The sequence below is a fragment of the Pseudonaja textilis genome, chromosome 1 (assembly GCF_049901715.1).
Source record: "Pseudonaja textilis isolate UNSWEBS1 chromosome 1, rPseTex1.2, whole genome shotgun sequence".
In the NCBI taxonomy this organism is placed as follows: domain Eukaryota; kingdom Metazoa; phylum Chordata; class Lepidosauria; order Squamata; family Elapidae; genus Pseudonaja; species Pseudonaja textilis.
Window position 1 is genome coordinate 274363431 of NC_141990.1, and position 13911 is coordinate 274377341.

General features: G+C 34.4%; 1 protein-coding gene across 2 annotated transcripts; it reads right to left on the reverse strand.

Annotated features, from left to right (window-relative positions):
• Nucleotides 1-1251: 1251 nt before the first annotated feature.
• Nucleotides 1252-13605, reverse strand: ARHGAP11A (Rho GTPase activating protein 11A). 2 transcript variants are annotated; one of them, XM_026710426.2, is made up of 12 exons: nucleotides 13338-13600; nucleotides 10960-11027; nucleotides 10402-10498; nucleotides 9915-10168; nucleotides 9085-9245; nucleotides 8842-8988; nucleotides 8635-8709; nucleotides 7949-8116; nucleotides 6719-6839; nucleotides 5820-5925; nucleotides 5112-5238; nucleotides 1252-3943 (listed from the first exon to the last, which is right to left on the reverse strand). In XM_026710426.2, the coding sequence occupies exons 1-12, from the start codon at nucleotides 13461-13463 to the stop codon at nucleotides 2574-2576; spliced, it is 2820 nt and encodes a 939-aa protein (XP_026566211.2). In that variant the 5' UTR covers nucleotides 13464-13600; the 3' UTR covers nucleotides 1252-2573. The 2 variants fall into 2 exon arrangements, with proteins under 2 accessions (XP_026566211.2, XP_026566221.2); XM_026710436.2 differs by lacking the exon at nucleotides 8635-8709 and having other exon boundaries at nucleotides 13338-13605.
• Nucleotides 13606-13911: the final 306 nt, after the last annotated feature.

The window sequence follows — 13911 nt, forward strand, 5'->3', positions numbered from 1 at the left end:
TCAGTTCAAAAATAAAGAATTTTATACATTCCAGCCAGTATCTGTTCCATATAACTAATGTGTTTGCTAAAGTTAAGCACAGAGCTTCAAGAGACAAATGTATTTTCTGGATAGAGTTAAAGCTTTTAAATCCCTACCACATGATTTGTACATCAACTAAGACTGTTGGCTTAGTATGCTGCTTGAATTCAACAATTTGCAGTTTATTCAACAATGCATGAGATAAAGTGTAGATTACAATGGTGCATGAAACATAACTATTCCGTTTTGTTAATGATCACTTGATCAGTGTAAAATACGTCAATGGAGATTCTCAGTCATCTGGTCATGGTTGTCCCAAAGATGTTTTTTCAAGAGACATCATGGTTTTTCTTGGAAGTTATTTTGCTTCTCATCCAAGAAGCTTCTTCAGCTCTGACTGGATGGTGGGAAATGGTAGGATTTATATTTCTTGCAGATAGATGGTAATTTGCATTCTTTTAGAGAGTTGAGGCCATTTTGGAGATTTATCTGTATCCTCAGAGTCACCGGAGTAATGCAAATGGGTGTGGAGTCTTAGAATTGCTGAAAGGCTCCTCATCCTTCTTGGATGAGAAGCAAAATGTCTTCAAAGAAAAACAAGGAAGTCCAGTTGCCTCTTGGAAAAGCACCTTTGGTTTGGCTTTCGCACAATGCTGGAAACAACCCTATACTCCACCAGAGGAAATGATTATTTAGAAAATATCAAGCTATACAGAAATGGATAAACTAACTATCACTAAAAAATAAAGAACTATCAGAGTACTATGAGTTGGAACTGTTGGTATGAGTGGATAGACCAAAGATAGACATATAATAATAATAAATTGTAAATGAGGAGTGACAATAGTAGTAATTAAATATTCACGCTAAAGATTAATTGCAAATATGGCACAAAATAATGAGATAAATAAGAAACCACAAACTGTTGATGATGTAATTGTTTTTAATCATTTACCCTTTTTTCTTTGTTTTTCTTTCCTTTCCCAATCTGTGTGTTGTTTGTATATTTTAACTGTAAAATTTAATAAAGTTTATTTATAATAAGAAAAAGCACCTTTCGGACAACCATGACCTAGATGACTGAGAATCTCTATAGACATAAATTGGATGTAAACAGCTTTTCATGAAGGTGGTATGTACATAGGTGTGTGTGTGTGTGTAACTATATATATATATATATATATATATATATATATATATATATATATATATATATATATATATATATACATACACACACACACACATATATATATTCTTAAGTTTTCGCGGTACTTGCATGTATGGTATTCAGCTTTGTTCTGGTATTTTCCCACATCATTATAGTGCTTTCAAAGTTGCTACAACTTGGCATATACATTATAGAAAAAAAAATAAGCTTTTTATTTCAGAGGTAAGAGTTTTTAGCATTCTTCTCCCCAAACTATACTAAAACTCTATTTCAAATTTAAATAATTTACATATAATAGACAACAATTATGAATCATTTCAATTGGGCAACTTGATGTAAATGCTGTGCATCTAAACAGTATGGCTTTATACAATGTATCTCAATCACATAACACTTTTTATGAATTATACAATATCCTATATTATAGTACAGTCATAAAAAAAGAACTAGCAAGTTCTTTCATTACCATATAGCCCCGCTCTCCCAGTATAGAACATAAAACAATAACATCCATTCAGCAGCTCTGGAACATTCTTCCATTTGCTGTGTTAGAATTCTCAATCCATCTCCACTCCAATTGTAGAACATGTGATGATTTGATACATGTACCTAACATTTCAGTGAGTCACCATTTGTTTGAGTCTACAAAAAAGTGCATCTGTTCAAAGTATGGATAAAGTACAGTTGCTGTTGTCATAGAGGGCCTAAATTACTACTCCCAGAAATAAAATTTAAAAATACAAGCCTTTTAGATAACCGAATATTACAAAAAAGCATGGCACATTTTTGAAACTTAATCCCTAAATTAAGTATTTTGCAAATGTAGTATTAAGCTTTTTGTTTTCTAGAAACCAATCCTTTAACTGTTTATCACTGAGTTAAGTTAGTTAAAAGCTCTTCCAGGTTCTCATCCATAAAATTTGGTAATACATAAAAACAAGTACCAAAATTAGGACTCCTGTAATAAATGCTACTCAGCAGAACTTATTCAAGCTTCATTCACTCAACAAAACTTCAAGTTTCAGTCCCAAATAAGTTCAAAAAGAAATATACTTAAGACAATTTAAAGAAAGATAAATGTTGAATTAAGCTTTTTTGCCAGCAGGAATATTGTCTGACTTGAGTTCCACCTAAAATGTTCTTTTTCCCACTGCACAACATAGCAGCATTTGCTTTACTGTTCTGGAAAATTCCTCATTCCTGTGCAGATCTGAGGAAGCATAAGTGACTTCAGGGGAAGGGAAAATGACACCAACAGCTTCCGCCAATGAGATCTGTCTGTGAATAAGGTCTTCTTCCATAGGAAACCAATTCTGGATCCAACGCTTTCAGTTCTACATTTACAAGCTTAGATAGAAGAAATATGCCTAGGATCAAACCACTATAAGTCTAGAGGCTTGACAATTGGAAGAAGTTTTGCTGTGGGGATTGGGTTTTTTGGTGATCCTCTATACCGAGATTTTGTTCCTGTCATTTTCCTGAGAACATATTTATCAGGTGTACCCACTGAAGCATTTAAGTATGTGCTTGTTTTCACAATAGTTTTTGGGGCTTTGTAGTTAGTTAAGTCCTCAAGGACAAATTTGGAATTATTAAATGTTTCTTTCATGGTTTGCTCTGATGAATGTATCAACTGAAGAGAGGATTTGGGAAATAGACCCAACTGATCATGCTTTTCTTTGCATGTCAGTTTAGAAGGTAGTGAATTTGTCAGTGAATTGTTTGTACTTACTGCATAGGAAGACAATGCAGTTTCATAACTCACTGATTTAGCAAGAGAAGTGCAGCCATCACCAGCGTTTTTACAAGTAGCTGACGAGTTACTTGAATGAGTTTCCAAGAGGGAATTTATTCTCCTTACAGATTGACGGACTGGGGTACGTTGAAATTTAAGCACCGGCTTACTTCTTGTTGCAGAATGTGGTTCATTTAATGAAAGTTTGTTGAACCAATGTATATGATCAGACACTTTTCCTGAAGGGGAAGATTTAGATTTGTCATAGGTTTCATTTTTATCTCCACCTTCTGAGAAAGAGGTTTCTTTCTTTGAATTGCAGTATTTAGATGCTTTTTTTGCACAGATATATTGCTTACTTGATTCCACTATCTCTTTCTGTACATTATTTACATTATTTAATTGAATAACATGAGATGTAATCAACTGGTCTACTTCTAATCCATCACTTTGGTTTAAAATATGGATTGGATGATCACTCTTATTATTTTGGAAGAGAAGTCCATTAATAGCGTTGACCTGATCAATGGTATTCGATTTAGTGACTGATTTTGCAAACTGAGGTTCCCCCTTAACATCTACTTTCTTATCTCTTGTTTTAGAGGAATTGTTCTTTAATTTTAGTTCTGGGTTCTTGAATTTTAATAAATTTGATGCTGAAGGCTCCGTTTCATATAAATCATGAAGGTTGCTTCCAGATTCAGAAAACGCTTTCTTAATTCTCAGTAGCATGTGTTCAGTTAAATTATTTTCATCCTCACAAAAAGATGTTTTTTGTTTACTGCTATCACACTCACTACTTTTGAACATGGGCTCAGTAGGAATAACTAACGGCTTTCTATTGGCAGAAGCAGTTTCAGAAGAAGAGACCTCTGTTTCAGGACATCCCATTAATGAAATTCTGGTCTCCTGAGAGTCTTTGTTTGCAGGACCAATCCAAGACATTCGATAGTTGGCTGCAGCATGATGGCTCGGAATTTGTAAATTTTCTTCGGACTTGCTGAGGTTTTTCAAACCTTAAAAAATAGATACTTTAAAAAAAATCAGCAAAATCAAAATTGTACACATTAAATGAACATTAATACTGTAATTCCAGATAACATATATCAGAACTCTACTTTTATACCATAGTCCCATGTAATATCTTAGTTATAACTTCACTGGCCCAATAGGGATACTAAGCATAAAAAGAGCGATTAGTGGACTAGCTTTAAAAGAAGATATAAATGAAATAGTCATACCATTCTGGTCTCTTCTTAACTTGGAGACACATTGTTAAATCTAGTGCCATATATGAATTATGTAGGAAGGAGCAAAAATCTTAATGTCTGGAAAATGAAGCAATCTCCACAGAATCATTCTATATATTTAGAATGTATATTTAAAATGTTCAAATAGGAACATACTAGGAAAATAATTTGTGGTTGCTTTATATCTCAATACATGATCAGAAGTAGTCACTTGTATTCTGAAGTACAAATCCATACTGATGTCCACTTGTAAATGCATTAGTCTCATTTGGAAAAGGAACAGAACACCAACAACATGCTATTGCTGCCAGTATGGAAACACAGTAGAACTATGAGTACAAATGTTTGAAAAACCAGATACATCTGGGCTGAGATTGATTCAGCCTATCTTAGCCTTAGGGATAAACTAATGACAGACCTCAGTTCTAATAGTGACTGTCTTTCTTACATTCAAAGAGCCAAGATAGCCAAACAATGCAGAAAACTGGCAGCAAAGATAAAAAGAAGCATGATGGTCATCATAGTGTAGAAGTGCATGTTAACCTTATGAGATACTACCCAATCAATAATTGTTGGAAGGTTGACATGTAGCAGGCATGATTAACCTTAAAGGTCTGCATGATCTTTTCTGATATGGATCTTTATCCTATCTTTCTACCAAGTAGAATTTATAAAAAAATACAGTTTAGATCAAGAATAGACAGGAATGAGTTACAGCCCTAAAACTCCCTGCATCAGTTATGCTGCTGAAGTCCAAGAATCTGGAAAGTACTTGGTTGCAATAGAAATAGAATGTAAAATGCAATAAACATTTAAATATATTTTATCCTCAACCCTCACTCCATAATGTAGTGCAGGCACAATATTATTGCTACTGAAAAATGTTTGCTGTATCAAGGTTTCATTGTATTTATTTTTTAAATTATAGACTTACCAACACATGGGCTTAACAATGCTGCAGTCTTCATAGTTCCCAAACCATTTTCTTTATCTTGATAATCAGCAAGTCGGTGACCAATGTTTTCAGCTCTGTGGTTATCTTCATGCTCCATTGTAGCATTCTTAAAATTCAAAAAAAGTTTGATACAATTTTAATCAGATGCTTCTTCTATTCTTCTACCTTCTCATAAACATAGAGCATCTAGGATTTCTAACAGGAAGCCATACCATAAGAGAGAATGGACTAGTAGGCAGTGGTTCTTCAGAAAAGGACAACAAGGGAAGAGGAATGAAAGCAAGACTGAAAGAACAGTAAATTGATAAATGGTAAATACCAATTAAGAATAGGTAAGTTTATATTAAAAAAAATAGCAAACATCTTCATGGAGATAATGTCAGTAAGCAATTCTTCAGATTTTTAGACTATTTATCACACATCCTATACCACACAACAGATTGACTTACCCTTCAGTCTTTATTACAAATAATAAACTACCAAGAATATTCTGCAAAAGACTGTTACTAGCCTAAGATTATGAAAATGAGCTTCTACGAGGATCAGTTCAAACTGCCCTATTTTCCTCTTCTACTTCCAATCCAACAAGCTATAGTGAATTGTTTTGTGTGTCTATGTATCTATGAATATTGGTTGCATGCAGTTTATAGAAGTTACTATTTCCATTAAGGAAATAGTATATAGTACCTGTCTGTTGCTTCTTCCAAGAGTGAACTTTAATCGTAATGACCTGCGTACCACTTCTTTCCGGCTGATTTTAGGCGAGAAACAACCTGTTTTTCCAGATTCAACTCTGAAAGGAAAGAGATAAGTTGACTGAATACTGTTCTAAACTACTGATGAGAACCAGTTTGGTATAGCGGTTAATGTACTGGCCTAGAAACAAGGATATTGTGAGTTCTAATCCCACTAGGCATGAAAGCTGGCTAGATGACTTTTGGCTTTTCTCTTTCCATCCAATGCACTTATAGGATTGTTACTGTGGGGAAAATAGGAGAAGTATTGTGTATGTAGGTAGGATAATAATAAATCAAACTGATATTCTAAAATCAATTAATTTACAAGGAAAGTAACTATTTAAGAATAAGGTGGTTATAAAATAAAAAATTGCAACAAAAATGGGAAAAAGAACATCTGTTGAAAGTAGGTTGTGGGAGATCCATTCCTGAGTAGATAATAGAACATTAGTGTCAACTACAGAACTGATATTACTTTTTCATATGATAAGCAATGAACTTTTAATTAATTCCTGGTTATGTCATATAACTTTCCATTCATGAACAAATGCTAAAACTGAGAAGAGAACTAAATATTTCTAAATATGTTTATTTTATTATGGATTTTATATTATTTATAAATATAGTAAAGGATAAAGGACATGTATATAGAGCAAAAATGAATATATGAGATATAATAACATGGGATCCAAGAAAACAAGTAGCTTTCAAAAAAAAATCCCAAAGGCCATAAAATTTCACTCAATTGACCTTAATACTGCTCATATAGTATATTAGCACCTTTAAATACAACAAGAAATATATATTATACAGGTTCTGTGTCAGAAGTGCCTATTTTAACAAACATACCTTTGTACTTTATTGGCAATCCTTTTGCTCCTTCGACTTCTTATAGTAGAGAGAGATTTCTCACAAGTAGCTGAGGTAGATAATGAAGTTTGAGATGTATCCAGAGACACAAAAGGACTATCTACAAATGGAGCGATAGGATTTATAAAAATAGCAACTAAAAAATATTCTACTTAAGGATAGAATTTTTATGCATAAAAATGTCTCATTGGTCCCTACTTCTTGGTAACAAATTATAGAAACAAAACTAAAAATTTATATTTTAAATAAATATTTAAATATTTTTTAAAATAGCTATTTTTAAAATAAAAATGTCTGCTTTCATATGCCTATGTCTATTTCCCTTTACACAAGAAAATTCTGCTTAGTCAAACCAAAAATTATCTGGCCCAGAAATCTATTCATTGTATAATATTCTAAAAATAAGCTCCCCACAGATTTTATTAAAAATATTAATAGCACTTTTCATTTTTATTATTTCCATCTTATCTGAATGTAAGAAAGAATGTCTACATTCATTAGGAGGATAAATCCTTGAAAAAAACAGAACTGGACCAAATATGGTATTCATAAAAGAAAGACCATGTTTAAAAAGATGTGGCTGGGGATTGCTGAGAAAAAAATCCTGAAAAATTCTTGCAATAAATTCCTGTGGCGAAGAAAGTTGGGCAATGGCTCAGAATGCATGTAGCTGTTCTATTTAAGCCCCCTTCTCTTTGTACCACCAAGGTAGTACGATATCTATTTACACCCTACTAACACAGTCCCAAAATGTTGTAGTATATTATGGAATATGTAATTTATGATTATCTTCATAGTCAATTCAATTGTTTATGACTTCTTCAAATACATTTAGAACTTCTGCCAAAAATAGCATGTTAAGAATTCAAATTAGTCTACAAAAATTCAAGACTTTCAAAATTACTTGAATTCTTTTGTTCTTTTCTAACAATGAAATCCTTTTTCAGATCTTTTAGATGTAGATAGTTCAGTGAAATGTTTACTCAGTGATACACTACACCGAACTTTCATTTATTTGTAAATTACTCTTACGGCATGCAAAATGCTTTGAGCCCTATGTAAATACTATTAAGCAATGCAAGAAATAAAGAAAACGTCATGGTAGTGTTGTTTGTACAGAGTATTTCTGCATTGTTGTCTTTAATAAAAAAGTGTGCAGACACAGGAATTTGAGCACTCAGAGAATATTGTTGAATATTTTTACTCTACCTGATCCAGGTGTTAAACTAATGTTAAAAAGGCTATTTGGTAGCATTTCAGGACCCATGCTATGTCCAATAGATCGCCTTTTCTTGCTAGACAAGCGATGACAGGAATCAGCAGGATATTTACGCTTAAAATTTGGAGTAACCATCACTGGAGTCATTGATGAAAAGACTGGGAAGAAATATATATAGAGATATATATGCGCAGTTAAGTATTTAATATGGGAAAACGTATAAAATATAGATTATTAATAGTATGTACAGCACAAATGCAAATAGAAATTATTTGCTTCATCCTGCAATTAGCAATGTGAAGAGCAATGAAAAGGAGAAACTGAAAAATGGGGCGGGGGGTGCAATATAACACAGAAGAAGGATTTCTCATTGGCACTATAATAAGTAAAATGCTTTTTGAACATGTATGCAAACTGAAATAACAGCTGAAATATCCTTTTAACTGTAATAGTGGCAAAGTACAAAATGGCACTCAAGCTTTAATATGCAGCAAAATAAGCAGTTAACGAGTGTAAAACTCAGCTCAATGGAATAGTATATGTAAGGATAAAAACAACAAGTACTACTGACTTGCTTACATTGTAATCAATCATATATTATTCCAGTACTGTAATATTGTCAACACGTTCAAGCCTTGCTGACATGAAGGGCTTCATGCAAATGCACTATACCTACCACATTGGTCTCTCTGAGGAGTAGTGGAGGGTGTTCTGTTAGATTTAAGTTTATTCAGAGCTCCACTAACAATATCTGAAATTGAAGATACATCAAGCAATCAACATTTTAATGATTAGTTTCTTTTTTTGATTTAGTCCTTGATAAACATTTGCATTTTTTAAAATTTGAGTTTAAAAAAAAATGCAGAAGCAATTTACTTATTACCTCCTATGCTTTGACGTCTCTTTCTCAAGTGTTCAGAGGGAGTTTCAATTTCGCTTTCTTGTTCATTATGGAGCACAGGTGTAGAGGCAGAATCATCAATGCCAAGCATGGATGGTATTTTTTCCAGGATAAACTTTGGTATTTGTCCTGAAAAAGGTATAATTATGTTCCTCAAAACAATAACAAAAAACCCAAAACTAAAAAATATTCTAATGTCATAATACTGAATCATCATCACCTTACCTATGTCTTCTGCATGATCAATCAATGTCTGCAGAACTCCAGCCTGCAAGCGTAGTTTCTTCTCTGTGTGTACAGATATTTTTTCAATTTCACTTAATTGCAAGAGATTTGGAGCAAAAATTACTGCTAGATTACAACTATCCATCTTGTTCTCAGCAGATCTATGCAATGGAAAAAAATAGAATAGCATTAAATTTCATATTTGTTTAAATATACCAGTAATACTATTGAATATTCATTGTTCAAAATGCTAAATCAGCACTGATACTGAAGAGTTCTTAATTACCAACTAGTTAATGCAACTTTGGTTCTAGTATTTCTACTATAAACTTGATACAAGATTGCTTTCCCAAGCTTGCTGCTATCGTGTGCAGATACACCCCTCACCAAAAAACAAAACAAAGCAAAACAAAAACCCTTAAACATGAAAGTCTATCAAAGACCTAGATAGAGTTTGCAACTCTTGGGGGAGCTACATACACCTTAGTACTAATCTCAAAGTTTAAATTATTTCAATGAGAAGTCTTAGAATGAAATATCATCATAATCAGAGCATGTCTTAGTCATTTGTGCTTCCTAACTATATGTTCCAAAAGAAAAAGGAATATTTTTCTTAAAGTTTCTTTTATTTGCCTAGAAATAGTTAAACTGTGATATATTATCAATATGTTATTTTAGAAAAAAACTGCTTACTAAAAATAAATGTCAAAATACATATATATCTAATACAACTCTGATTAGTTTAGAGCATCAAAAAAGCATCATAACTTCTACAGTTCCACTGCAGGCATATAACAGAGGGCAAATTGAAGCCAAAATCTTCAGCTTACCTTAGAGACACTTTTTTGAGAAACTGGAAGAAATATCTGAGAGTTTCAATTATTCCCTCATTTACAAGGCAGGAGATGAGCAGTGTAGCAGAATTCCGCTCCTCGCTGTCTAACTTCTGGGCCTTAATAAGAGCTTCTTGCAGTTTATATGGAAGGATTGGCTCAGGCAACTCTCTGAAGAACTGCTTCAGAAGTCCCGCAACATCACAGGGTAGTGCACTGGATAGGCATTTTTCACCTTTATCCAGTTTATTCTAAGAGCGGTAAGAAAATAAATATTGTCAATGGAGACAATAGCATATTTTGAGAAATGGCAATGGAAAACTAGAAATAAGTTCAAATCTACTGAGTAATTCAAGTTATCTACACATAGACAACATATTTTATTTTTGGTATACATTTTTGGAAACAACATTATGAACAACATTAAGCACATCAGTGTCAACACATTTATCTTAAAATAAAGCAGAATGGGGAAATGCTGTACCTTTAAAGTTTTTAAGCGAACAACTGATCCAGATTTTCTGAAGAGTCCCTCTATTTGAATATGTTCTTCCAAGTATTGACAAGCCTCAACTAAAAAGCTGATGAAAGAGAGAGAGGAGGGGGAGGGAGGGAGGAAGGGGGAGAGGGAGAGAGAGAACACTTGAATTTAGCATTTGCAATCCTGGTCTTAATTTGCCTATATTCAGATTGGTAAGTATTACAGTTAATAGGATGAGATATATAAAATATTCCCCGTTTAATTCTGGATGTAGTACAGCTTCCTTTATTCTGTCACTAGCAGCTTTGCATATACATACATAGTTACTTTTACCCTGAATATCTACTGTTCTTTCTCATCCTCTCCATTATTGCACTGTAATGCTAGAAACAAATTGTCACTCCATTAAGACAAGAAGTCATTATGTCTCCTGCTTAGTGGATTACAGAGCTGATTATTGACTGTTATATTTTTGCCAAAACCTAAACCTAATTTAAATATTACCTAACATAAATTTGCTATATTTGTGAAGACTCTAGTTATAGTCAAATTGTAACTTACCAAGGTAGATTTCCGTATTCACATACAACTTGAGGTAATTCATCAAGAGGTATTCCAAATACTTTTGCCTGAAAAAATTGAACATATCATTTAATAATGTAGATAAATATGTTTCACCAACAAAATAAGGAACTAAAATCTAAAGAGGCTTCTGGTATAAATCCATTTACCTCTTTTTAAATGTAGATATATTAGCAAACAAAAAATAAGTTGTAGTTTGCAAGTCTCTCATTCTAGATTAGTCTCTAGACAATCTTTCCAAAGTTAATAATTTAATAATTTCCACTTCAAACACTCCAATTCACCTTATTAACATATACAAAATACCTAAAATTGAAAAAGAGACAACCTTCTAAAAACTTCCTATGAAAGTATTCTATATAAGACTGTAAGACTTGTATTATAGCAGTAGCTTCTTGAATACTATCTTATGTGATACAGGTTTCGGATAACAGCTAACTTCAGCTGAAATTACCCAATGGTATGTTAACCAGAAGAATAAACTATAGATAGCATTTATCTAATCTCATTGGGCTCTTTTGAAGCATAGGTATACTTGCTTACTCATGCAAGAATAAGTAACCACATGCTTGCTTGCTTTCCCTTATAGATCTAAGGTACAATATATGCATTGTATCTTTATCACAAGGAGATGAAACAATCAACTTCTTTCTCTACTACTAAAATCATACAGTATTAATGTATCCATCTTTTAATATATCTTTTAAATTTCCCCTATTTTAAGAACCTACCAAAAAGATAAATTTGTTATCTACAATTTAAAAGTTACAGAGGATCAATTCAATTATGTTTATTTGGAGGGAGGATCTAGCAAAGTACATTTCTAATTAAATCAAGATGTTTTATTTTGATCCATTAACATATAGATAAGTATCTTTGGAAGACTATTTTTATCCTTTCAGAAACGTTTATCTTTTATGGTTATAATGCTTTTAATGATGCAAGCTGCCAGAAGTAAATTTGAAATGAGATAGGTGGCAAATAAATCAAATAAATAATAAAGTCATTACTTGGTTTTTATGCATGTTAAATCCTAAATCATTGCAACCTACAATCTCACGCTGTATCCCTTCACAGGTAGCCTTAAATGCTTTGATAGAAATCAGTGAGTTGGAGGAAGATTCCTCAAGCAAGGAAAGGTACAAGAAGTTTTTACTCCCGCATCTTAAGTATTCTAAATAGATCAAATAGTTTCAGGAGATAAAAATCAATATCAGAACCAATCTTTAAAGGTAACTGCCATTAATTATACGAAACACAGACCAACAGACTTTTCCCAAAGGTGCTTTTTAAGAGGCAACTGGACTTTCTGGTTCCTTCTTGAAAAAGCACATTTGAGACAACCATGACCGGAATGACTGAGAATCTCCATAGACATTTCCATATTCCCATTTTCAAAATCAAAGTGGCATTATTAATCACATTATTTTTATTGGTTAATCCATAGAACGCAGAATAGGGTTGGAAGTCAACCTTGAAGGTCCAACCTCCTGCTCAAGAAGACCCTATTCCATTCTGGACAAATAGCTGTCCAGTCACTTCTTGAAAACCTGCAATGAAGCACCCACAACTTCTGGAAGATTAATTGTTCTCACTTTCAGGAAATTTCTCCTCAGTTCTAGAATCTCTCTTTAATACTTTTTCACCCATTATTTCTTGTCCTACCCTCAGATCTACCTCACTGCAATAGCAGGCCTTGATAACACAGATTCATGAGAGCAAATGACTATTTTTTGCAGATAGCTATTGTATTCCCACCCAAAGCTGTACAGGTATTCCTCGACTTACAACAGTTCACTTTGAGACCATTCGAAGTTTCAATGGCACTGAAAAAAGTGATTTATGACCCTTTTTTCACACTTGTAATCATTGGCCACTTGCTTTACATTGGATGCTTGACAAGTGATTCACATTTATGACAATTGCAGTGTCCTGAGGGGTCCATGTGATCACCATTTGCTTCCTTCTGTCAAGCAAAGTCAATGAGGTTTCACTTAACAATTAATTTAACAACCGCAGTGATTCACTTAACAAATATGGCAAGAAAAGTCATCAAATGGGACAAAACTCACCTAATTTCTCCTTTAGAAACCTACATTTTGGGTTCAATTGTGGTCGGAAGTTGAGGACTACCTGTATTTACAAAGCCCCTTTGTCTGGGTCCTCGGGAACAACTCAAGAAGCACCTTCGAGCGAAAGGGAAGCCCCAAGCCGGCTGCAAGAAGGGCAGCTGCCTCGCTTCCAACAGACCCGGACGCCTCCGGCCACCGCAACCCCCACGGCTCCGCCAGCGCCTTCACGAGAGTCTGCGAGGGCGCCTGATGGCGGAGCGTCCCCCTCGGTCCCTTCTGACTCACCCCTCCCGCGGGCGTCGACCTGGACGCTTTCCTCTTCCCCGTGCGATTCTTCAGCTTGATCCCGTAGGCGGCTCGGAGGTGCTGCTGCACGGCCAGCTGGGCCAGCCTTTTTCCGGAACCATCCATAGCCGCCCTTCCGAACCGCTGCTGCCCTCCTCACCGTTCGACCGTCATCTCCCCAAGCCTCCTGTCCTCTGGGCACAGGCCGTCAATTAGCCACTCAAACAGAGCGCCTGACCAGCCCTGCTATCTGATTGGACCGCTTCTGTCTTCGAACTCTCAGGACCCCCTTGGCGCCTTCAACGGCCAGCGGGATAAAAAGGTGAGTCTCGTCGAATGCCCGTCATCTCGTGAGAAAGATAGAAGAGGTGGTCGTAACGACAGAGTTAGCTGTGGAGTCTTCGCCGTTTTTTCCCGAGTCCGTGCGATTAGGCGATTTAGGAATCATGTAAGAGAAATAATAAATAAGCAAAACATTCAGGCGATAGCTGTAGGCACCTAAAGGCCCTCACATTTAAAAATAAAACGTAGAGACACTAAACTGAAGAATAACTATTCGTGATTTTGAAAGGTT

Excerpts from the sequence above, each read along its gene's own strand:
- ARHGAP11A (XM_026710426.2), bottom strand. The coding sequence starts at position 13,463 with ATGGATGGTTCCGGAAAAAGGCTGGCCCAGCTGGCCGTGCAGCAGCAC. Across the intron at positions 11,028-13,337 it reads GGTCGACGCCCGCGGGAGGG|GCAAAAGTATTTGGAATACC; the intron begins GTGAGTCAGAAG and ends CAATTTTTTCAG. Across the intron at positions 8,117-8,634 it reads TCCTCAGAGAGACCAATGTG|TCTTTTCATCAATGACTCCA; the intron begins GTAGGTATAGTG and ends ATTTCTTCCCAG.